We start from the raw sequence: 26,650 nt of genomic DNA, 5'->3' as shown, positions 1-26,650 counted from the left end.
TTAAAAGTCAATAATTAAAATGTAAAGATTAAGGTTGTGCAGCTTCATAGTATCAATACCAAGCCCAAAAATATTAAAACATAGATGGATTTGAGTTGTGTTGACAAAGTTTACTGGTGGCCGAACGAGTGCTGGTGATTAACCACAAAATACAAAGGGAATTAATGAGATAACCGGCGAAACAAATTCACCCATGAACTGTTTATATTTAGTGTATCGTTTTATTGGCAATGTTTAATTGCTCCTGGATTTGATATTTATCTAGTCTATTACTTAAATGGATTATTAAGTTATTAGGGTATCTTACCTGGGAGACTTGTAGCTACCAGTATATAGCCTTCTTTAATGCCTACTAATAGTGCAGCAGAGGGATCACTTAACATGATTGACGATCTTTCAAATTTTGATCTAAAGAGTGTTAAAACAAGCATTCAAAAAGCGATATTAGATTGTTCCATCAGAGGACTTAATCACACAACCAAATGGTAAGTAGCCTATGCTTCATTTTGTTAAACCTGTTCCACATTGAAGGCTTTATGTAGGTAATTGTTTTTTTTTAATATTCAATTTAATTGTTATGATATAAAACAAGAGTATCAGTGAAGTTAGTACATACAAAATTAGGAAGTTGTAGTTATGTACAGTAGTTTTGCTGATTTGTTAAACTAATGTTTGCTTTTTAGGATAATGTTTACATTGTTTGCTAATGCTCCTCTTGTTATTAAATTATTTGTTTCCCGTTTTGTTACTAATCAGATACCGCTGCCTATTATATATATATATCAAAATTAAGATGTTCTTTATGTTTTATCATCACCATTTTGTATTTGAGTTCAAGCTAATAAGCTTCTGGAACAATAGATTTACCTTCTACAAGTAGAGAAAATGTTATGTATGTACGGTATGTGTAGAGGGTGCTATATCAAGTTTTTTTATTAGAGTTTTTAGTTCGATAGGACATTCTTTTGTGCAGCAAGTGAGGTGATAATTGTCCTCTAGCTAACAATCATGTTTTAGATAGGTTTAATATGGTTAGGTAAGTTTGTAGTATTTAGTGAACATTACTGATCAGCAGTGTGCGGGACAGCACCAGCAGCCTGGGGTGATGTACGGAGGCATTACTGTTAGTCCGTTCAACTACTAGTACTGAAAAAGGCTGCAGTGTAATAAGCAGTCACCACCATAATCGAATAGTTGATATTCATAAGTATTAAATCCTCGATATTCATGAGTATCGAATCCTCGATATTTATGTCTAACTAAAAATACTGAAAACAAAATGTCGAGCCATATTACATAATAGGTATTTCAAATAACTATTTTTGCTGGTTTTACCTCTTAAAAATTAATATATTAACGATAAAAAAACTAACTATATAGACTATATTTATAAAATGTTACTAACAAAAATTCCTTGTGACACAGTGAATACATGTACATCGCCATTATACTTGCGGTCATTATTGAAATGCCAAACACATGATTTTATTTTGAGTTAATTTAGAACAATAATGTTGAACTGAATTACATATGAGCTTTTCAAATTGTATTGTAGTGAAACTATATCTTATTATGTAAAGCAAATATATGTATTTAAGATTATATAAAATAACTAAATTTTTTTTTATATATTATGTTTGAGCGGCATAATTTATACGATTGCTTTACATATTAAACATGTCTGGCAACATTTAAAAACTGTTCGAATGGATCACCACCATCCATTCCATCCATGCGTAGAAAATCAAATTATTTTAATTTATTATTATTTTAGAAATCAATTTTTTTTAAATCATATTCTCTTTTTTAAAAGAAATTACTTGTAATTTTGAGAGGTTGAATTCCTACATTATCCAAGGCTAAAATTAATTTTTTTTTAGAAAAGAGCATATATTGTTTTAGAAAGGAGCATTTTTTTTTAATTTGATTTATTTTAACCTTTTTTTATTTATTCTCGTCTTTGGATCTCTCCATCCAGTCTAATAACAGTAGTAGGCTAAAACGACTTACTTCCGACTGAATGCAATCTTCTAGCTACCACTAAAATGTGTAAATTCACTTTATACATATAAAGGGTGAAAAACAACCTTACTTCCAAATGAAGGGATATGTGGAACGTAGAGCTTTGCAACAGATATAACAAGGCTTGTGAACCACTCGTAGATTCCCATTTCAGGAGGAATGAATCAGATACTGGCCTCTTTTTGCTTGAAAAAGATTCCCACTCAGCCTTTGTTGCCACCTTGGTCTTGGGAATTCAAATTCCAGCTGATGTTAATAGGTCTTTGCTGAAAGAGTGGAAAGACCCAAAAACTCTTCTACAAACTGTCAGGATCGGTCACAAAAGCAACGTCTGAAGAGTTATCACGGCACCACCAGGCTGTATAAAATGTATGGCCATCTTTAGTGTCATACACTAGGAAGAAGGTATTATTTTCAACCTACGAGATCAAGTCCCTGCTGTGTTTTCTTCATCTGCTTGATGATCCTATTGGCTGTGATGGATATTGAAACCCCCAACGTAAAGGACAGGGTTGTTAAAGTTAGGCAAAAACTGTGTCTGGTCACTGGATGTAAACATTCACCATGATTGTTTCAGACACCTTCACCGCCAATACAAATTATCACCATCACAGACAGCTTTTATGGATCACCAGTACTGTATGTCATATATATATCCTGTTTTAAGATATGTTGCCATACCCTACAACCCGTGACAGACTGCTTCTACAAGTTTGTATTCTGAAATATTACCTTTTGCAATGTGTTTCTTAAAATACTGTAAGGATATAAGCCTTATTTTTAAGAGGATTTTTGCTAATAAAATGTAGAATATGTAAAATTGAACCTATATCTTAAAACTTAGTTTAGCCCAGAAAATGGCCATTTTTATTTTGTATGGCATCTGGCATAGCTGCCATTGAGAGTCAGCCACCATCATTGTTTGATTATCACCTCCTAGGGAGTACATATAACTTAAGGACGTGAGCAACAACCCCCTCCCCCTCATCAAAATGTGCAATAAAATGATATGAAACTTTGAAGAAGATCAGCACTAGATTAGGTACTTTTTTGTAAGATCTAGCAATAATATTTATATTCTTTTTTGTTTTTTAAGGTGCTAATTAAGAGAAAAAAATGCTGGCCTTTTAAAAGTTTTTGTTTGGCAACAAAATTTGTAAAAATATTAAAAACATATATTTTTTAATATTAAAAAGCTACTCATCTAACTTTAATGTTTTTGGAGTCAAATTTAAGGTACTAAGATCCTTTGGAAATTAATGCAGTTTCAAATTAATAGCATCATTTACAGAATATAAAATATATAGGATTTTACTTTAGTATGAATAGGCCTATAATGTTCTAAAAAATATTTTTTTATAAAACTTAATTATAAAAATGAGTTCAAAATACAAGAATAATTGGACACTAGTGTCTTAATGATCCAAAAAATGTTTCATCTTTATTTCTTGTGGATCTTTAGATGCATTAAATTTTCTTCCTGAAAACATGGAAACATTCGTTTAGTACGATGATCACATAGAATCCTGAAATCAGAGCATGCAGAACTTAACAAAATGGTCTATAACATGCCAAAATATGTTTGAAAAAACCGTTTCTTGCATTATTCTTGTACAAAACTAAATAAAGAATAATAAAATTAAAACAAAATTTGTCCATAAAAAATTTGTTTAGTCATCTTAAGTGCTGAAGAGAAAGCCTGTTTTCTCAAATAAACAACAAACATTGTTATAATTTAGGGTGAACCTTGTACAGTTGAAGGTGTGTAACAGAAATTTTATTGTTATTTGTTTCAAATAATTCAAAGATTGAATTAATAAAGAAATTTGTTTTCAGGTTGTCAGAACTTAATTTTTCACTAAAAGATGTTGAGATTGACCCTGCTGAAAGAGTTCATACAGATCCTGCAGTTTTTGGAAATGAGTACGACACTTATTTTCTGGCTAAGAGTTACTTCGATGTAAGAGAATATGACAGGTGAGGATAATTTATAAACGAGTTTAGCGGTTTATAGTTTTATTTGGAAATGTAAGTAGAATTGAAAGAAAATTATTATTAATTTGATTCGGTTTTGATCCAATTTTAATTTGTTTTTTCAAATACTTTAGAGGGGATGCTATTTAGCTGCTTAGCGTGCATGTGAGACTCTGTTTTAACATAGGATTAAAGATTAAAAATGCGTTATAAACAAGAATTCTCTCGTCTCAAATCTATAAATGTTTTACTATAGAAACTGTGATTTCAGTGCTAATGAATAGTCAAAATTACAATCGTCTATTAATATTTTATAATTTAAATTTGATGTAGACTTTCTTTCGAGGGTAATTCAGAAAGTAAGGTCCGTTTTTTTTATTAAAAAAAAACCACACCATATTTTTTCAAAAAACTTGTTTTATTTGATTCCTGACATCAATCACTATTTTTCTACATAATTTCCACTTTTGTGTAAACACTTGTCATAACGATCTACAAGTTTTTGAGTGCCGGTGTCATAGAAGTCGGCCGCCTGCGACGATAACCAGTCTTGTTAACCACTTTAACCGGTGACGTCGAGTGACGCCACTCCATTGACTGGTGTTTCGTTTCTGGGGTTATGTGGGAAACCCATGTCTCGTCACCCATCACAATGTGGTCTAAAAGGTTATCCCCTTTCTGATGATATTGGATCAAAAATTCAAGAACAATACCCATTCTTCTTTTTTTGTGTTCCTCAGTAAGCAGCCTGGGAACCCAACGTGAGCACAATTTGCGAAAATCCAAAATTTCAGAATCAATTTTAAACAACGTGTTCACGTTTGGAAATTCTATTGCTGATGAAGAAACAGTGAATCGCCGATCTTCACGAAGTTTTTCATCGACGGCTTTCACCAAATCTTCGGTGATCACTGACGGCCGACCAGATCGTGGTTCGTCATGGACATTTTCCCGTCCATCTTTAAAACCTCTCACCCACTTCCGCACTTTGCTGTCACTCATTGCATTGGACAGTACACTTCACTTATCTGTCGATGAATATCCGCTGCTGAAACGTTCCTTGCTGTCAAAAACCGTATCACAGACCGTATTTCACAGTCGGCGGGACGTTCAATAGTTTTAAACATTTTTAAAAGGCACAGACAACAGCAGACTACAACGATTTCACTGCAAATGGCGTCGTTCTGCGCGCAATGCATACCGGGAGTTAGGGCGCATGCGCATTTCCCTGCTCGCTTACTGTTTGTCTGGTTAACGCGAATCGGACCTTACTTTCCGAATTACCCTCGTATAATGAATATATACTGGCAACAATGAATCGCTGTATCATTATCTGTGTATACAATAAAGTTTCATATGTAGCCATTTGATGATCCACAAAGCTTAAAAGCACCCGCTCCAAACTTTGCAACCCCAGTGGGTTGTACCGTATCAATAACAATCTATCCTTCCATAACAACAAGTCATTAATCGAATATTTTGTGAAGGTTGGTAAGTCTCTGGAAATTTATTTGGATTGACTGGGCAGTCAGAACAGCTGATACATTACATCAGATTTCATACTTTTTTCTCAGTGTCTATACTAATGACTATTGATTTTGATATCTTAACTCATAAAGTTTCCATCAATATCAGTTAAGGTTTTTTCAGGTACGTTAAAAGTAGTACGTTTTTTCAGGTACATTACACATTCTCCAACGCTTAGTTAAAACGTCCTAGAGGATTAAATGTATTGCATTTTTTCTATTTGAACTCTTGTTTTATTGTCCAGATGTACTTATCACACGGAGAAGAGTACGACGCCGGTATGTCGATTCCTCCACTTGTACTCGAAGTATCTGTCACTGGAGAAGAAGAAGGTGGAGGACATGACCGACGACTGGCCAGACCCGAGAGTGAACTCCAAGCTGCAGAGTCTCTGTGTGGACCTACGGACCGACTACTTGATCTGGAAACTTGACTGTTACATGCTGTACTTGTACGGTGTGGTTCTCAAGCGGCGGGACCTGCACAACGAAGCGATACAGGTGTTGGTGGAGGCCATCCACAAGGAGCCGTTACATTGGGGTGCTTGGATAGAGCTGGCCACACTTATACCTGACAGAGCCAAGGTTAGTTTATCCTTACTTGTCCAGCCAGACTTTACTTTTCCTACCAAAATGTGCAATTGTTTGTTGATACATTCACTGCCACCTCCTGTCTTCTTAGAACTTTCTTACACTCCCACCCATTTTAGTGTTTCTTTAAACAATTATAAGAAAACCATGAGAATTACATTTTTTTAAAGCTGGGTTCATCCTCTTTCTACACAAATGCTCATGCATAAATATTTTCAAACAAGAAGTCTCTTTTTTAAACTAAAAAACCCAAGGTTTTTGAAAAAAATTAAAAGTTGACCAAAAACCATCATCATGTACTAGTCTATAACATAAATATATTTCTTATTATTATTTGATGTATTCAGCATTGAAATTACTTTCACTATAGCTACACATATTTACAATTGAAATCCACTTATTTTTTAAATATTTTTTGAATGTGGAAAACCTTGAAACATGATTTATTGCAATTTTGCACTCGCTACACTGATACAAAATGTCTCTTCTTGCAGCCTTGCCTGATTGTTTTTTTATTTATCAAAGAGCATAGTAAAAGTTATTTCTATTTTGCTTATATTTGTTATTTGAGTAAAAAGAAAAAAAAAACAACGTCAACAAACTACTTGCTCTCCAAGAAGTCCATCGGTAATAAAATCAGGATCATTATCTGTGTCACCTTGGAATAAATCATTACTTTCACTGTCACTTGAAAATCGGAGTCTCTTCTAGCACTTGATTGTCTTCAATACTGTCACGATTTATTGTATTTATTCACAAAACAATTGTTGTAAACTAAAGTAATAGCAAGCAAATAAATAACAATGCAAACGACGAATTGGCAGAACGACAACAAACGGCTGCTGCGACACGACACAGTGATGTGTTCGTAAATAAACCACTATTTTTCCGATATTCCAGATGACTGCCAACAACATTTCATAGAACGTAATCCATAGAGTAACAAATAAAAACATGGAAATAGCAAATAACTATCTATGCCAAAATCCAAATATGTTAATATGCATTTTTATTACTGTAAAAGTCGGCGCCGTCAAAAGACGTTGTCGGCAGTCTATAGAATTCCATGTGCAACTGAAACTCATTGTCAGCAGTGAAAGTGGTAAATGGCTACTCTGTACATTAATTCTTAACTGATTACATTAAGTGTAATAAGACACTAGAGAAAGCAAAATTCATTTCATATTGAAATCCAACATCTTAAGCTTAAGAAGCTCTTGTCTAAGTATGTCTCCTAAGGTCATTGGTCTCATTACGGGGCATGGTCACCTGAGGAAGCATCTTCACAGAGTTGGTATCCTTCAGGAGGATCCGCTCTGTGGAAGGTGTAATAAGCAGGAGGAGACTGCTGAGCACCTGCTCTTTGATTGCCCTGCAATAGCAAGAGAGCAGTATGCCATCTTTGGTAGTTTGGACAGGGGTGGTGAATTTTCCCAGGAGGACTTGATAGGTTGTTTTCGGCAGTTTGTTGAACTGCTGAAGTTGTAGACTGGTAGGCCTCATGGTGTTTCCGGGGTGTGCAAAAAGCCCTTGAGGCTTAAGTGCATGGCAGTAGGCCGCCCCAAGGGGGAAAAAAGTATGTTTAGTTATTATTCCAGAAGCAATACCAAATTACATTAGAACATGTAATTGTATTGTATTTTGTCCAATGTAATGCAACTTTGTTTTAAGTATAACCTACTATTTATATTGGTTTTATGTAGATGAAGTCTATTGTAACAGAATTGTTATCTAATGACAGATAAAGAATCTGAATCTACATTGAGAGAATTAGCTGACAGCCTGTAGAAGAAGAAGACAAGGAATTAGATCATAAAGCTTCACTAGAATGCATTGTCTTCTAAAATGTTGAAAAATCCAAAAATAAATAAGTGATCCATATTTTAAACATAATGTAGCTATGGTGGGAAGGTTTGATTTAATGTGATTATTGAGGTTAGCTCAATTTCACCTGTCCCCTTAGTGTAGCATCTGAAATCTGACACAGTTACAGGTTGACTCCTGGTTGTTCCCCCGTGCTTTTGAATTGTGTCTAAAACATAATACACTCCAATGTGTACCTAATGAGACAATGAGAATACCTCTTCTTCTGGATTACACCAGGTAGCTGGGTAACAAGACAGAACTCCTTTATAGTCTAGGAGTCTCTGATGACAAAAACGATCATGAGCATCTTTGTTGCCAACTATTCCTGGATCTTTACGGACAGAAGTGTACTTCACATTTCACGAGTCCATCTGTACCAGTGACAGATTTCAGACGCTGCTCTAGCGGAAATTGAATTGGAGCTAAACTCAATAATGCATAGTAATTTAGAAAAGGGAGTTAAAACATATTAGATTGGTAATTAGATGATAACTTACATACTAGTTCTCTTAACCCTTCCCACGCCTTAGACGGATATATTAGAACGGCATTACTATGACAAAAACGCCAAATACAGTTATATCCGATATTATAGATTATGTCTCTTGTAGTTTTTTTGTTAACTGAAAGCCTTTGAAATGCCCGGTGCACGCTTCGTGCCAAGGAAGTATTTATAAACGACCTTCACTCTGCAGCAGGGAGACGGGAGCGCCCTTTGTCTAACTCCCACCGCCTGATCGTCAGTTCTGCGTGTCCTACTCAGCCATAACCAAACATAACCGTGATGTGTATTACTGCTTTCTCTGATGTCACGAGTTCGTGCAAGCGCACATGTCTACTACATATCTCTTTATTATTGTTCGTGGTAGTGTTGTGATTAGTTTGAAATATTTCTCTTGTTGTACAGTAAAATGTAATTAAACTTCAGTTTAATTTCATTTTACAATGAAAGTTAAATTTATTTGGAATAAACAGTTTTGTAAATAAATCTTTTTTATTTTTATAAATAAATATGCTAATTTAAGTAAAATGCAGTGTTTTATACTTTTTTTGCTTTTATGTTTTATAATTTAGTAGTTATAATAAAAATTAGCTTTGAACTTTAAAAAAACAAAAATGTTTTACTTGTCTTGGCGTTATAGGAGAGTTAATAGATTTATTAGTAGCGAGTGAAGGGTTAATGTCTCCAATTCACCACTATTTTCTTAAGTAGTCCCAAGAAACTGTATATAATTTATAGTAATAAAAAATTAAAATGAAAAGAAACCTTGTTCATTTTGTAATGCAATAATTAATGGTAATGAAGAGTACACTTAAAGTGTTGTTCTCGTGTTCCAGTTGAGGTCTCTGCTGCTACCAGATCACTGGATCAAGCAGTTCTTCCTCGCCCACACGTACTTGGAACAGCAGCTGAACGACGAAGCGTTAGATATCTACGGTCAGTTGCAGAGTCAGGGTTTTGGCCAGAGCAACTACTTACTCGCCCAGACCGCAATAGCTTACCACAACAAGCGAGGTAAGTTTGTATTCTACTCCTAGAATTTGGAGTCAATGTCCATGTGAAGAGATCCAAACGGGTTGGTGATGATGGAGCTCAAAACAAACTCTTTGCATCATTTCGATTCATTGTAGTCTTTCATCAAAGACTACAAAAAAAATGTAATCTAGATGAAGAGGAGTTTCTCATTGTCCCATCAGGTGCAAAATTGAGTGCACTATGATGTTTCAGACACGATCCCAAATCAGGGTGGAGCAACCTGTTTTCTACACATAACGTAGTTATGGTTGAAAGGTTTGATTCATTTGCGTGTTGAGTTCTGCTCACGCCTTTTGCTTAGTGCACCTCTTCATCTAGATTACATTGTTTTCATGATGCAAATGGTGTGGTAGTACTCCTTCTTGACCGTTTGACTTTGTGGCAAGAATTTGTGATGCACTATGCCATTAAAATTAAAGAACTCAGTCAGTATAACCTTCATGTTTGACTGCAGTTGTTGAGTATTTTTCGGTCTTGGTGATTGAGAATGCTTCCTCTGGAATAACTGTCCCAAATTTGGAAAAAACTGATTTTAGTACTTGTAAATACCATGAGAATAAATTAATAATATTTAAGTTTTCACCAAATTTACCTACTTCTTCATACGGAGCCGGAAGGACTATTTCAGTTGGCATTTTAAATACATTTTAGCTCATGCTGTAAATTTTTTAAACATTCAGGAATGTTTATGTAGTCATGATGTTATCAATTTAGTAGCATTTTCATTCATCAGGTTCAGTTGATCTCAAAATATAGTTTTACACTTGTTAGTAAGTTTCCCCCTGCTAAAACAACTGAGTTATAAATTCTCCGAAAATAAAACTGAATTTTGAGAATATAAAACCAAAAGTCAGTTTATAATTAATTGATTAAAAGAAGAGGAAATATCGAGTATCTCGCTAAGTGGATAAGTAATTCATTACCGATTTATTTCACTAATGTGGGTACTAAATGTAAAAAGAAATTTCTGATTCCAGATGTAGTCAAGGCCATTTCAACATTTCACGAACTGCGGAAGCTGGATCCACTCCGATTGGACAACTTGGACACATTCTCGAATTTGCTCTACGTGAGAGAAATGAAAGTGGAGCTTGCGTACCTAGCTCATCATGCTTCTGAGATTGACAAGTACAGAGTGGAGACTTGTTGTGTCATAGGTAATGTCCAACACGTGTTTTTGTGATTTAACCCTTCCTACGCTGTAGACCTTGACCAAAACGCCAAACACGAGTATATCCCGTATTACACATTGTATCTCTTGGAGAGTTTTTTTAGTTCACAAATGACCTTCCAAATGGTAGGTACATGCTCTGTGCTTATCACAGTTGATAAGGAAGTATTTATAGACGACCTTCACTCCCTGGCGAGTGGGAGGGGGGGCACCCTTGTCTAGCGCCGCCCACCTGCTTGTCTGTTCTGCTCCTACAGAGCCATAACCAAATATATCCGATATCTGCCCAAATAGTTAGATAATATGATATACCTTGTCTGTGAAACCTTAGATAAGGAATTGCTCTAATCACAAGTAGTTTTTATAATTTATCAGTTTTATTAGTTTATACCAAGAATTTTAATTTAGATTAAATTCACAGTATAATAAATTGTTATTTTTAGATTCATATCAGTAAATATGCTAATTTTAACTGAAATTTCCTGGTTAATATTTTTTGTGTTTACTTCTTATAGTATATTTGTAATAAAAAATTAGATTTGAACTTAAAGAAAATGTATTTTATAGATGTCTTGGCATTATAGGGAAATTAATTGATTTATTAGTGGTGTGCAAAAGGGTGTGTTGAGTTTATTTTTAACCGTTTCAGAACCAGGGCAAAAAATTACAATGTTCCAAAACTTCATAGGCTATTAACTAGTGTGTTTCTTAGAGTTGTAAATCAACCATAACTCGAAGCCCCAATACAGTTAGGAAGCTGTTTTTAATAACGGAAATGATGCCTTGAATAAAGCAAATTAATGTTAACCATTTCACAAGTACTGGCAATGACCTGTGTATTATCGACATATTTAGGGTAAATGGAGATCCTGTGCTGAGTTAGTATACCACAAAATGTGGACACTTATCCACAAAAACGCCGGGATATAACCAGTATTTGAGACAGTCTCTGTCTTGAAAATAGATAATAGACATGATCCTCAAAAAAAAATTCCATCAGGTTGATAAAAAAAATATTTAATGTATTACATATATCTTTTTTAGGTGGGAAACTCTTTTTTAGAATAGAAAGGTTTTACTGCCAGCTTTTTTTCACCATTCTCTTGGAAGTGCTGTGGAGGTTCTCTGTGCAGGTGTTCTAGATGATGAACCCCATCACTTAAAGTGCTCCTGAGATGAAGTTAGAGGTATAAAGAGTGTTTTGTGGATGTAAACCTCTGTATCCGTTCTGATGCATGGAAGATTTTTCTTGGATAAACAGATAGATACAAAAGTGAGAATGTTGAATTTAAAAAAGTTTCTTTGTAGCTCTTCCTTAATTGAAGTCCTGTCAGGCATCTTATCTCATTATTTCTTTTCTCTTATCATCTTATCTCATTCTATTGTATGAAATGCTCTTTCGAAACAGGTATATCCAGATCCTCCCCATAGCACTAATCCATATCACAGGTGTGATTCAGATAATGCTATTATCTCAGCTGTGTCTACGCTAGTGATGGGTCAAAGCTGAATCTCAAATCCACTGAATCTTCAACGGAGATTCTGATTCGAGAATTGATGAATGGGATTCGAAATTTGAATCTGCAGAGATCTACCGCATAATTAACCCTCTAAGTGGCGATCATTTGTGGTCTCAGTGGCAGGCCGTTTTTGGGTAAATTGCCGTGATCGTTAAACTTATTTTTTAGAAAATATAATCTAAGTGATAACCTAGTAACATTATATATTTTTGTTTTCCTTATGAAACTATAGAATAAGAATAAATATAATATTTGGTGCCTTATCATTATTTTCAGATTAATATCATTGTAGATGTGTAAAAAAAATTTTTTTTTGAAAAAATAATTTTTAAGTTCTACTGTCCAGTCACTTTGAAAACTACTGGAGCTACAAAAATAATGTCAAATTCACAGAATATACACAATTTTATTCTAAACAAATTACTTCTTATACATTTTTTTCTATTTACAAGAACAAAAAAGTTAAATGGGAAAAACTAAATATATGTATTAAACTGGTTTTTTTTACTCCCGATTCACTAGAAGGGGCTTGTCTTTTCCTCCCAGTAGTGTAGGGCCTATAATAGTATAATAGTGGCTTAGTTTGTCATAGCACAGTATATTTCGTAAATATAAAACCGGAATTGTCTTATCGCAAACCCCTCCCCATCCTCAGACAGAGGTCAAAGTCGAGCGATCTAGTAGATAACGTGACTACAGATTCTCGCCGCCCGTTCAGCTTGTGCGCCGCATTCTTGTACTTTTCGTGCCGAAGTGTCTGTCGAGTGCCGCTTTGTTTGTACTTCCGTGTTTTTACTGTGTGTGTTAATAGATTAGTTGATGGGTGACACTTGAGAATTTGGGATTTACCCAGGAGCGAAGAGGGGGCCATTCGTTTTTTACAAGATCATGACTAGTTGCCTACATTCAAAATATGCGTTGCGGTCGGCAGTTGCTGCTGAAGGCGGAAATCCACTAGACTCACTCATCCTTGATATTGCTGCTTTCTGGGCGTCACAGGAAACCCATTAACAATTAATAATCATTGTAAGTTTGTAATTGAAGAGTTGCTTTTTTCGTTCTATAATGTTTTTTTTTCTATAAATTTATTTGTTTGTGTTTCCTCATACTGGTGTAGTCGGTATAATCCCAAAGTACCCCAACATTTTCCATTACAAACGAATAACCTAAACATTTACCGGTCACACAAACAACGAGATAAACAATAATATACTGACAATAACAGTACGCAAAGTCGTCAAACAAAACAGTGACGAGATGAGTAGACAGCTGTTCTCTCGTCTGCCGCCAGGTCAAACGAAAACCGTCGGAATCATTTACGCCAGCAAACATTAGTAACATGAATACACACTATACTATATAATATGTATAGGAAATTTCATGGAGAATACGATAGTTCAAACTAGGCCTAAAAATAATGGACGGTTGTGGAGCAACGGCCTTAAATGTGAAGCGACGGCTGTGACGGCGCTTGCCACTTCGCGCGGCGTGAATCATACGTCTCAGACGGCGCTTGCCACTTAGAGGGTTAATTATCGATAGATTTTTGTTCATGAAAAATCGAAGATAGATAATCTAATAAATAAACTATTGTCCTTTTGTATATAATATTTTTGTTTACTGACTCGATTTTCTAAGTCTATATTTGTGCAATGTAGGTCTATTGTGTTTACGCGCGGATGTCAGCAGCTTGTTAAACATTTGTGTTCACTTCTCAATATTCTAATTGTATTGTATAAATACTTACGTATAAAAAATCTCTTTACAATAGAGCAGTATTCTTGTATTATTCTCTTCTTCTTTCAGTGCGGGCTATTGTCATGCACTTAAGCCTCATGGGCCTTTTGTGCACCCTGAAGTATACTATGTGGTCAGCCAGTTTACTTAATTCTTGGATTTATTTTTATATTATCTACAATAGTTTTAGAATAACAGTAACGGATTGATGGTGTTTTTGTTTAAATCATGCTTGGGTTAAAAAGAAATCTATTAAGATTCAAAATTTGATAATTGGGGATCGATATTTTAAGAATCGGATTTGATATTGGAACAGCTGTAATGTCTATGTTACTGACTTGTTTTCTTTTCTGATTACATAGGTTCCTGATGTCAATTTTTTGCTTAGCTCATTCATAGGGGGTTTCTATTTTGAGGTGCTTTTTTGGTTTATTAGGGTAGATTCCATGTGCAAACTGATTTATTTATTTTATCAGTCAGGAGGGTGACTGCAACATTCCATGCACTCTACACACAATACGACTGTCTCAAATATTAACGCTGTGATACTGAAAGGAATTTAAGTATTTAGAAAGTAAAAATATTCTAGAATATTTATTAAAATGTAAGTAACAATTAATGAACTGTTACCTAAAGTTAGGTTAAAATAAAAATTACTTGTGCTTGTTAAGAAAGCTGTTTTTGCTCTGTTTCAGGTAATTATTACAGTTTACGAACTGAACACCAAAAAGCTGTTTTGTACTTCCAAAGAGCCCTTCGACTGAACCCCCAGTACCTCTCGGCTTGGACGCTGATGGGTCATGAGTTTATGGAGATGAAAAACACAAATGCGGCCATCCAGAGCTATCGACAGGCCATCGGTGCGTGTCAAGCTTACTTATTATTAATCCGTTTCAATAGTTGCGCTTTCAAGGAAAATGGTTAATTCTGTAGTATTGTGGTTTTGAATGTTGTTTTATAGTTTAATTTTAAATAGATTAACCCTTCGAGTGTCGAGTCTGGTGTCTGCACACCTTTCCACTTATCTTTAAGAGTTATAAGAAAAATCACTCGATTGGTTTACTTGTTTATATATGCCTATTTATAGTAGATCTTTATTGTTTGAAGCTAAGTGAAAGATACATTGAACCAAATCATCTCAATAAAGAAGCATTTTCTATTCTGTTCTAAATTATATTATAAGCCTACTTCTGAATTAATGTAGAACCATTATGTATAAAATTTTATTTTTGGAGAGATAATAAAATCTGTACTCAATTCAATATTAGATTATCAAGAAACAATTTTTTGAATGTCTAAACCAGGTTGTTGCATTACGTTACAAAAATTAAATTTTTTATTAAAATTTCACTTTTTAAGTTTTAACCAAACCAAAACACTGACTCTTGCCTACTGCATTTTTTTTGTTCTCTATTAATAGTTTATAAATTGCACTTAGTCCTATAAGAAACCTTAGTGCTGCTTTTGGAGTGACAGGATATTCAGGATGGGTAAGGTTAAAGGGAGGGGGCTGGGCCACCTCCTATCGAGATCCATGGGGAAGAATTAGGGCACTAATCTCAAAATCATGTCCCCCCGGAAGAAGGGGAGGCCAGCTCTGAACCAGCCTCTCCAGTCAAAGCAGGCAGGGGGTGGCACACCCCTTGTTGAGGCTAGCAAGAATCTCTGAGGTTAGGAAATGAGTCCAACCAACTCCAACAGTCATCTCCCACAGTAGAGACTACACCTATCAAACTACCCTTGCACCCCAGAATTCTCGACATTGCAGTTAGTGATGTGCCGCTCCTGGACATCCATAAGGTTTGCTCAGATTTAAGTGACACATCAGTTTTTGCTGTGCCGAGTTTAGGTTCAACTGGAAGGTATAAGATCAGCCAGAAGTGATCCCTGTAGGGCCTATTGCATTAGTGCCATCTTTATTTTATCCGATAAAACAAAACTGGAGTATTTTACTTTGTTATATTTGCTTTTTCAAGACATTTTCGAGATGTCTCATTTTAAAGAAATGGGCTCTACAGTGTACACTCCTAATATGGGGGTAATTCAGAAAGTAAGTTGTTGAGATAACGTGTTGAAGAAAATGGAAGGTTTACAATCAGATATCTTGTTTATGAAATTGTGACTGAGATGTTTGTATTGTAACATTTATGCCCGATGGCACCCTAAATGTTTTACCAATGAATTGCAAACAAAGAGAATGGAGGCAACTCTCAAGTTACTTATCCGGTTCTGTAAAGAAAGTGACGGTTGTTTATAAAACCGTAGTCACTTGTGACGGGAACATGAGTCTCTTATGTCAAGGTCAAACAAATAAGACAATCAATGGAGTGGGGTCACACCTCCTCGAAATCCTTTACAATTGGTTATGTGTATAAGCAGCACAATTGTATTCAATCTTTACTGATAAGCTTGACCCAGTGTTTAAATGTAAATGTTACATATGTTAAAAATAGATTGATAGTTGCTCTTTCAAATATATACAGTAAAAAAAGTTGTAAAAATGACATGTAATTTTTATTTGTTTAGATAACTTACTTTCCGAAAACCCTTGAATCTTTTCTTTCTTCATTTTTTATTGTTATCATTACTAGCTACTCAAGAAAATGTGGTCAAAAGCTGTGTAGTTTGATTCCTTATTTATTAAAAACAACCACTTACCTTTACAAGAACTTCACGGGGGCATTTGGATACTTAACAGGTGACATCTTCAGAAGCATTTACCAGAAGTCTGCCACCAAAAATAAATTTTGAGTGATGGATAAGTAACTCTTTATTATAGTTAAAAATTAACTTTAAACAAAGAGATTATTTTACTATAATAACTGTACAATTACATATTTAAATAATACACATTTTTGTTGGTATTTGATCTATTACACCACATTGTTTATTTCTAAACAGCATATTCAACACAATTAAATCAATTTGTTTCAGTCAAAATATATTATTTAAGAAATAATTACATTTCTAGTTATTTCGTACATATTTTGTAATTTTACATATCTCGCTTGGAGTTATCGCCAAATCTCTATGCTCTTTTTCTTCATTTATTTACATTAATCCTGTAATCATTTTAAAGTCGTTTGAGTGATTTTTTGTTGAAAAATAGTAACTAATTAAAAATAAAGATGTGAACTTTATTACTTTTATGTATAGACCTACAGTATCACTTATGTCGATCAAAATAAAGTGGATGGCACATATAGGTTCAACCCATAACCTAGAATGTAATCGTTGCATGTTCATTTAGGATGACAATTTTTCTAAATGTTGACTATGATCGTCCCACAGAGGTGAACAGACGTGACTATAGAGCGTGGTACGGCCTCGGCCAGACCTACGAGATACTGAAGATGACCTACTACTGTCTGTACTACTACAAGCAGGCCCAGCAGTTGAGGCCGAACGACAGCCGCATGTTGGTAGCATTGGGCGAGACGTACGAGAAACTCGACAAGATCCAGGATGCCCTGAAGTGTTTCTACAAGGCCCGCAGCGTCGGCGATATAGAAGGCGTTGCAATCTTCAAGCTGGCCAAGTACGGGTTTTGTTCTAAAAAGTTTCGAATTGTTCGTTTCAACAGAATTCATTCGTTATATTCATTTCAACAGAAACAATATGGCTTATTAATTTTTTATCAAATAAATACAATTAATTTGTTGCTGTTTGTAAGGGCTACTGGACTTTGTATTAGAGAAAAAGAGTTTGAGGACCTGCAAAAGTTTTGTGATTTTTATAAGGACATTGAGTACACAGTGTTAATTTTTCAGATAAGATTGTTTGAAAACTAATTGGAATAAATCAATTAAAATTGTTATTTTTGCTTACAGAACCAAAACCGCTCAAAATGATCTGTGTCAAGAGTCTTTTAAAAAGAGGTACCACGTGCACCACATTACAAAATTTCGAGGAAAAACCTCCAACCCCCCAAAATTCCCCTTTAAGATTTTTTGGTGTGTTGAAAATAATTTAATCAAACTCTTTGGCCACAAAATTGGGATGGAAGGGTAGAGGTACAGTTGCAACGGAGTTCTTCACTAGCTATACCGCTACAATCAGTGGCCCAGGTGTCTGGTACACCCTGTATATTACTAACCTAACCTCATGTAAAACATTACGTAAGTTAATAATACACAGATTGATTGTTAGGTTGTACGAGAAAGTGCAGTTGGTGGACGAAGCGCTGACAGCGTACACAGAGTTTGTGAAAGAGATGGTGAGCATGACAACGAGCGACAACAAGGCTGACCTTGCTCATGCTTACAAGTTTCTGGCGTCACAGCACATCAAGAACAGCAACCTGGAGCTGGCGCATCAGTACGCGCAGAAGTGTCTCACCTTCGAGGAGGTTAGTGAGTTAGTCCGAGTTGTATTTCTTAACTCTTTACCCTTAAAACTACCAATTCATATAACATCATCTCTCCCCTTTCAGAAAGCTAACTATTACTGGAATCAGTTTTTTTCTTCTTCCTCTTTAGGACAAGAAGCTTATAAATTGCACTTAGTCCTATAAGAACCTTAGCGCTGCTTCCGAAGTGAAAGGATATTCAGGACGGGTAAGGTTAGGGGGAAGGGGCCGCCTCCTAATCGAGATCCATGAGGAAGAATTAGGGCACTAATCTCAAAGTCATGTCCTTCCGGAAGAAGAGGAGGCCAGCTCTGAACCAGCCTCTACAGTCAAAGCAGGCAGGGGTGGCACACCCTTGTTGAGGCTAGCAAGAACCTCTGATACTTAGGGATCGAACCCCACCAACTCCAACAGTCATCTCCCGCAGTAGACTAGACCTATCGGACTACCCTTGCACCCAAGAATCCCAACATTTGTGGTTAGTGATGTGCTGCTCCTGGACATCGATAAGGTTGCCCAGATTTAAGTGACACATCCGTTTTTGCTGTGCCCAGTGGTGGGTTCAACTGGAAGGTATAAACCAGCCGAAGTTGTCCCTGCTGGATCACTGGAATAAGGTATAAGATCTGTACCGACTGTGATGTTCCAAACAAATTATATTTTATGATAAACGTACCTTAGAAAAACTTGTATCGTGTATTAACCTTGAATTTGATATTTGTAGACCAAAGAAGAAGGCAAAGCCTACCTAAGAACAATTGCCTCAAAACGTGGACAACAAGGAGGGGACGAGTCAGGCATGCAGGTGAGTACCTCGACTGGATTTGTTACTTTTTTAGTTGTTAACATCAGGAATAAAAATCAACCAGGAATAAATTTATTCTTTCTGTAAAAATCACTACCAGAGTCTTGTAATTACTGAAATACATTAACCCTTTGCGCTCGAAGGGCCAGCAGCACTGGTCACACCAAGGTTGCAGACAGCTCTCGTTAGTTTTGCCGTAGTTTGTCCTCACAACTTGTATGGCCAGTACAGCTGGCCGTGCTACTTTAATAGTCAACTCGGCGGCCATATTTGTTGTTTGTCTCCTCAGATCAGAATTATTTTTCAATATCCTCCACATTATTTGCATAGTAATTTAAAATGTTTAAAGAAGAAATGAAAATTATTTTAAAATTTATTTTTAATGAATTTTTCTAATTCAAATATAAACATGCATTTGGGAAATTTAACTCTTATACGTATATTGTTAAAATGATATGTAAATAAAAACATTATAAAGTAGGCATTTACAGTTATTTTCAGACATGAACTATTTTACATTTTTTGATGGAATAAAACTTTTAAAAATACACACCACAACGTGTGTAGTCAAGAATAATTAACACACATCTTCTAATAAAACTTTATAGGTTTAATATCCCTTCTATCACTTCAGTCTATAGGCTAATTTAAAATTGACTATTTTACCTAAAAATCACTTTAAAAAACAGCTGCTCTATAGGTTTCAGCACTCACCATTTAATATAAAACACAGAATATATTAAAAAATAACGGCTATGTTTAGTGGCCAGTGGTGTTGGTCTTACAAACTATGGACATATTATATCTTGGCCAGTACAGCTGAGATAACATTACGGCTCAATACATTTTTATTTTTGCTTACAGAACCAAAATTGCTCAGATTAAATACAAAAAAAGTGTTTTACTATCTTTAATTTTGTTGTAATGCTAACCATATGGGTTGTATTTAACGGTTTTTAGTTATAAAACATTTTTTAAAACTCTGAAAAAATGTAAATAATTTTAGAAGCTTTTTTGACTTAGTATTTTGTCAGTCCTGTGATTGAGAAATTGCATTCACCTCAGACTGAATACTCACAGATTATTGCATATAGATGTTTTTCATACGTTTGTGAATATTCCATTGTGTTAACTGCTTGTTATTAATTTAAAACCGGTATAAAATAGAAGTTAAAATCATTAAGTTTGTTAATTATTTTGTTTGGAAATGGAGTTAAAAGGAATTTTTTTTAAGTCAAAGGAATAGAAAATACTACCATTTACTAACTTTGTTGCAAGTGGCGGTGGATGAGTGATTGCTGATGATTGAGTGATAGCTATTTTGACAATTCTGAAAGCATACTCTGGATATATAAATATTGTATATATTAAAAGGTTTATTTTGTTTCTTAAAAATATAAGGCTTGTAAACCGTTGTGATGAATTTATCAGTTGTAATTATATTATTATTTGTTTTGTTAGGACTATAATGTTCAAGTACTGTGTTACATTTACTTTTATTTATATATATATTATTATCTTAAAATGTTTGTGGAATACATTTAAAATAATTAAAACTAAAAAATGAATTAGCTTGGATGTCTTTAACAAATTTCTTAGGTACGGAAGATTGTACAAAACACTTACCATTTATCTCCATAAATGGCTCTTGGGATTTTTGGCACATCACATTGATAATTAAAACGGGGTTAAACTATTTTGCGGTAACATTTGAAGTTTAATACATTTTCAATAAAGTAGTAAACTAAAAAATCTGCTAAATCTGTTTTTTTTTTAGATTTTTTGACACTTTTCGATTTACAGAAAGATCGAGAATATTATTTGAAATGATCTGTGTTCAAGAGTCATTTAAAAAGAGGTAACAACATGCCACACATTTACATTTAAAATTGTTGAGGAAAAAACCTCCAACCCCCGAAAAAATTCCACCTTTAAGATTTTCTGTGTGTTGAAAATAATTTATATATCAATTCTCTTTTTGCGCCACAAAATGAGGGAAGTGAAGGGTAGAGGTACAGTTTGCCCAACGGGGGTTTTCTATATTCCATGAATCTTAAAAAAGAGGGGGGGGGCGAAACACGCTACAATCAGTGGCCACAGGCTGTCTGGTGGTACCCAGTATAGTACTAACCTGACCTCGTGTAAACACTCATTACGTAAGTTACTAATACACGGATTGATTGTTAGGTTGCTACGAGAAGTGCCAGTTGGTGGACCGATGCGGTGACAGCGTTACACAGGTTTGTGAAGGTGATGGTTCGAGCATGAAAACGAGCGACTACAAGGCCCGACCTCGCTCCACGCTTACAAGTTTCTGGCGTCACAGCACATCACAAGAACAGCAACTGGAGGCTGGCGCATCAGTACGCGACAAGAAAAGTGTCTCACCCTGTCGGAACGGGGTGAGTGAAATTCAAAACCATTTTAGATTCGTTCACTATAACATCATCTCTACCTTCCAGAGAGCCTAACTATTTACTGAATCAGTTTTTTCTTCTTCGCATCTTTAGGACAAAGGAAGCTTATAAAATTGCACTTAGTCCTGTAGAAACTTAGTTCTGCTTCGAAGTGAACAATGGATATTCAGGACGGGGTAAGGTTAGGGGGTAGGGGCCCGCCTTCCCTATTCGAGATGCCATGAGGGAAGAATTAGAGGCACTAATCTCAAAAGTCATGTCTTCGGAAGAGAGGAGGGCCAGTCTCTGAACAAGCCTCTTCAGTTCAAAAGCAGGCAGGGGGTGGCAACCCTTGTTGAGGCCTAGCAAGAACCTCTGATACTTAGGGAACGAACCCCAACCCAACTCCAACACATACGACTCCCGCCAGGTGTAGACTAGAGCCTATCGACATTATCCTTGCACCCGCCAGAATCTCAACATTTGCGTTAGTGATGTGCTGCTCCTGGACATCGATAAGGCTTGCCCCAGAGTTTATGTGACGACAGCCGTTTTTTGCTGTGCCATGTGGTGGGTTCATACTGGAAGGTAGTAACGCCAGCCAGAAGTGATCCCTCATGGAATCACGGGCATAAGGTATTGTTCTTTAATCGGGGCTGTGATGTTCCAAACACAATTATTATCTTTATGATAATACGCTAACTTAGACAAAACTAATTGTTTCGTGTATTAACCTGTTAATTTGATATTTGTAGACCTCAAAGAAGAAGGCAAAGCTACCCTCAGAACGTTTCGCCTCTCAAAAACGTTGGACAGGCAAGGAGGAGACGAACGTCAGGATGCAGCTGAGTACCTCGACGGATTTGTTTATTTTTTAAGTTGTTAACTCTCTGGAATAAAAATCAACCCGGAATAAATTTGATTCTTTTCTATAAAAGTATCACTATCAGGGGTCTTGTAATTCCTGAATAAAATATCAATTAACTTTGCACGACCAATGGGCCGCAGCTGCTTTGGCCACACCAAGGTTGCAGACAGGCTTGCTCGTTAGTTTTGCATAGTTTCGTCCGGCGCGAACTTCGTGTTGGCCTGTACAGTTGGCCGTTGTGCTGACTGTAATAGTCAACTACGGCGGGCCATTATTTGTTGTTTGTCTCCTCAGTTCAGAATTAATTTATTCAATATCCTCACGACATTATTTGCATTAGTAATTTAAAAATGTTTAAAGAAGAAATGAAAATTATTTTAAAATTAATTTTTAATGACTTTTTCTAATGTCATAGAGATGTATAAAAATGCATTTGGGAAATTTAACTATGTATACGTATATTGTTTAAAATGATATGTAAATAATAACATTATAAAGTAGGACATATACAGTTATTTTCAGACCATAGAACTATTTTTCTTTTTTTGACGGAATAAAACTTTTAAAAATACACACCACAACGTGTAGTCAAGGAATAATTAACACACTTCTTTAATAATACTTTATCGGTTTAATATCCCTTCTATTCACTTCAGTATATAGGCTAATTTAAAATTGGACTATTTTACCTAAAAATTACTTTAAATAATCAGTGCTCGAGTAGGTTCATTCAGCACTCGACCATTCATTATAAAACAAAGAGGGAATATTAGAAAATAACGTGCTATGTTAAGTGGCCAGTGGTGCTGGTTTACTCAAATATGGACATATTATATCTTGGCCGAGTACAGCTTGAGATAAACATTACGAGCAAAAAGTAGTCTGCTCTTCACGACAAAATTGGTTAGCGACGAGTAGAGCTGGCCATTCGAGCTCCATGGACAAATTATAAATACTGCCTTCGAGTGCATAGGGTTAAGCAGTTGCAGAGTATTGTGACCTGAAAGATTGTACTGTCAACCTGTTTATGTTAAAAAACTATTAATGAGTTTAAAGTAAAATAAATTAATATTATGTTCAATATACTATCTGTATCAGTTCTATGTTTTACGAATACATACATAATATTTTTGTTTGTAACCTCTGAAATAAAGACAGTGATATATGTTTAGGACCATTTATGTGGAATTCAAAATATTTTGTACATAATATACTAGTTTAAGATAAATTACAAATAAAGGAAATCCTCATAGAGAAATTCATTTTCAGTTAAAACGCTGTTCAGCACCAGATTGAACAATTACGGCACAAAGAAACATCTTGGTGTGCATAAATACCGGCCAGGACCGAAAAAACTGAAATTTCACATCGGCTCCTGGCTATAATGTTTTTCTTAAGTATCTGTAGAGTTGAAAATTTTAGAAACTGACGCTTTACTATTTTAACCCTTTGGTAACTATGTTCAGTTTTACCGGACATTTGGAAATTTGCAAAGAGTGCAACGTCTGTTAATATGACGATATGAAGTCTTTAAATACATATTTTGGCCACGTGTTCACCAGTGATGGAGTCAGCTGTTTCGGGACTACATTTATTTTTGAAGTTTGTCATCAACATTTAGTCAGCATTTGTCGTAAATTGCACTTTGTCTCAATATGAATCACTTCAGTTCATTCTTGAGCAAAGTCGTCGTTGGAAATGATGGTAAAATGTACAGTATTCTTAGCCTATTGTTTGATATTACATAAATGATTTTTTTTTTAGTGTTTCTTGTGTAATTTTATGTGTTTGTTTGGGAAGTTGATCATTTCAAGTGTTACTAACCTTTGACCTTAACCTTTCTGACCAGACTCGGAGCTGTATGGAATTATTCTGTTTTCGAAAAGAAATGAGTATAAGGATCTCAAAAATAGTATATTCTTGAAGCAAATTAAAGGTGCTTTTCAATAACATGCAAGCTGAGCAAACCAAATTATTTCAAACATTTTTAATTTAATTTTTTTGTGGGTTAACGTTTAGGGGTTTCTTTAGTAAATTGTGTTTTCTCTAGTTTATAGAGAGTAATAGAAACACATTTTTTATTTGGATCATAATTATGATCCAAAATGTACACAGAAATATTAGAATCAAAATTTTAATATAGTTTTTTTAATTATTTTAACTCCGGCTTAAGTACAATGTGAGCTGTACTGGCAGTTGTTTGGTTTCAGGTGGAGGACAATCTGTTGGCTTCACGGCAGAGGATGAGGGCCATAGACCCGAGCGAGGCAAGGAATCTGGCCAGGAGTTTGGTGTTCTCGCCACCTGAAAACAACACGTAACTGATTGGTTGGGCTCGGAGAACCAAACAGTTCGTTAAAAAAAGACTTCCTAAAATCTTTTTTGAGCTATATCGATGTTTCTATTTAGCTCTTTTCAGTTGAACATCAATAATTCAAAAGACGTTTTTAAAATCATCTTGATCTGAGCCGTGGTATAACTGAGATAATGTTATGTTGATACATCATTATGATGATGGTTATAGTTATATTGTTTATGAATTATCAGTCTCCTAGCATAAATATTTTCAGAAACCTAAGGGTTTTGGACAGTTAAGAGGAATTTTATTGTCATAAAATTTTGTTAGCATAGTACTTACTCCATTAAAAAACGTTTTAAAAAAGTTTTTAAAAACGATATGGGAACCTTGGTCTTTTTATTTGAGTATGATTAATTTTCTATTATTATGAATTTAAATCAATTGTAAGGTTTCAATTAAATTACACAATGAGCTGAAGCAATATTGTCTTTACAGCAGGGCTGGTTCATCACTGGTCAATATGGAAATTCATAGGAATTTACATTGTTCTATTAATTGTTATGTTTTATTCAAGTGAACACAGAACAAATACTACAGATTCTGGGAAATTTTAAGCTATCCTTTGGTAGCATTTTGATTTTTATTCACTTGAAATGAAATAATTGTTTCAAAATCAACGTAACGAAGCTTTTTATTTACTTGACCCAATAATTTTATTTTTGATTGCTTCCATGCATTGAGTACAATGTGATCTACCGTAAGGGAATTGTGACAGAAATTACACACTTTGAGTATAAATTGTTTTTGTTATTGCAAGTGAAATAATCTAAGAAAATAATATGATGATATGAAACTAAATTTATAATAATTTAAATTTTTTTAGTTCTGTTCAACATAGATTAATTACCACTGATTAAAAATCTGGAACAAATATTGATCAAATGTCATTAAAATGATCAAGATGTGTCTATGGCTTTGATGACCGATCATTTTATATGGTTCCATCAAATGTAAATATTATCAGTGTAAATATCAATACGCTATTTTTAGAAAAAAAAACATTTGTACTTTATTGTTTATACTGAATTCTTATTACAATAAAGTTATGAAAGTGCTATTGAATTTTATTTTAAGACAATTTTTTCATTCACTTTCCCATTTGTTTCAGTTTGTATAAAAAAAAAAACAACAAAACATTGAAGGTTTTTTGTACAAAAAAGTAACATTTCTCAATATATAAAACAATAAAAGAGTCCAGCAGTGTATATAAAGTGAATATTGAGTTTAGCTCCAGTTCACCTTTCTCTTAGTGCAGTATCTATATTTAATTTGAGGTATAAAAACCATTTAAAATTTCTTGAAATGTTATTTAAATAAACAAGACATTTTCATTGTTTCAGTTGTATGAACAGATGATTCTATGCAATAGTTATTCATAACACAGATGTAAAAAACACGAATTAGGGTAATTGTCTGTTTATTCATAGTCGTAATGCCATACAACAGGTTTTGTATTGGAATAAATTTAATTAGCTGTATCAAAATATAATATTTATTTTCAATAACCTTTATGTTGATTTTACACAATTTTTTTGTATAAATTCACTAAATTATAGAGCTAAATTAAGTAATAAATAAATTGAGTTAAGTGTTAAAGAGCTCTCCATCAGAAACAAAGTCTCACAAAGAAACAAAAGTATTACTGATAAATATATTCATGTTGTTTCTCACCTAAAACATAGTCACAAAATGTCCCTCACTAAACTAAATAAATCAAACGTCACTTCTAAATTATAAATGAAACGAATATTCTTCGAAAGTGTTCTAAAATAATAATTAGTAAATGTGCATAAACCAAGAAGACTTCAAAGTCTCACTTGTAACAAAATAAAAATAAAACTAAGCTTCCACCAATGATAACTAAAAAGGTCTCTTACACTTTCAGAAATAAATTAAAATCTGAATATCTTCCAAATAATATGAATTTGTT

General features: G+C 34.5%; 1 protein-coding gene across 1 annotated transcript; it reads left to right on the top strand.

The window, feature by feature from the left end:
• Positions 1-111: 111 nt before the first annotated feature.
• LOC124364143 (cell division cycle protein 23 homolog) lies at positions 112-25,782 on the top strand. Its single transcript, XM_046819382.1, has 10 exons — positions 112-485; positions 3,859-3,999; positions 5,768-6,107; positions 9,318-9,495; positions 10,494-10,673; positions 14,640-14,804; positions 17,236-17,482; positions 18,094-18,292; positions 19,017-19,097; positions 24,572-25,782. The coding sequence occupies exons 1-10, from the start codon at positions 346-348 to the stop codon at positions 24,680-24,682; spliced, it is 1,782 nt and encodes a 593-aa protein (XP_046675338.1). The 5' UTR covers positions 112-345; the 3' UTR covers positions 24,683-25,782.
• Positions 25,783-26,650: the final 868 nt, after the last annotated feature.

This window comes from Homalodisca vitripennis, chromosome 6 (assembly GCF_021130785.1).
Source record: "Homalodisca vitripennis isolate AUS2020 chromosome 6, UT_GWSS_2.1, whole genome shotgun sequence".
Classification (NCBI taxonomy): Eukaryota; Metazoa; Arthropoda; class Insecta; order Hemiptera; family Cicadellidae; genus Homalodisca; species Homalodisca vitripennis.
This window is presented reverse-complemented; position numbering and strand designations above follow the sequence as displayed.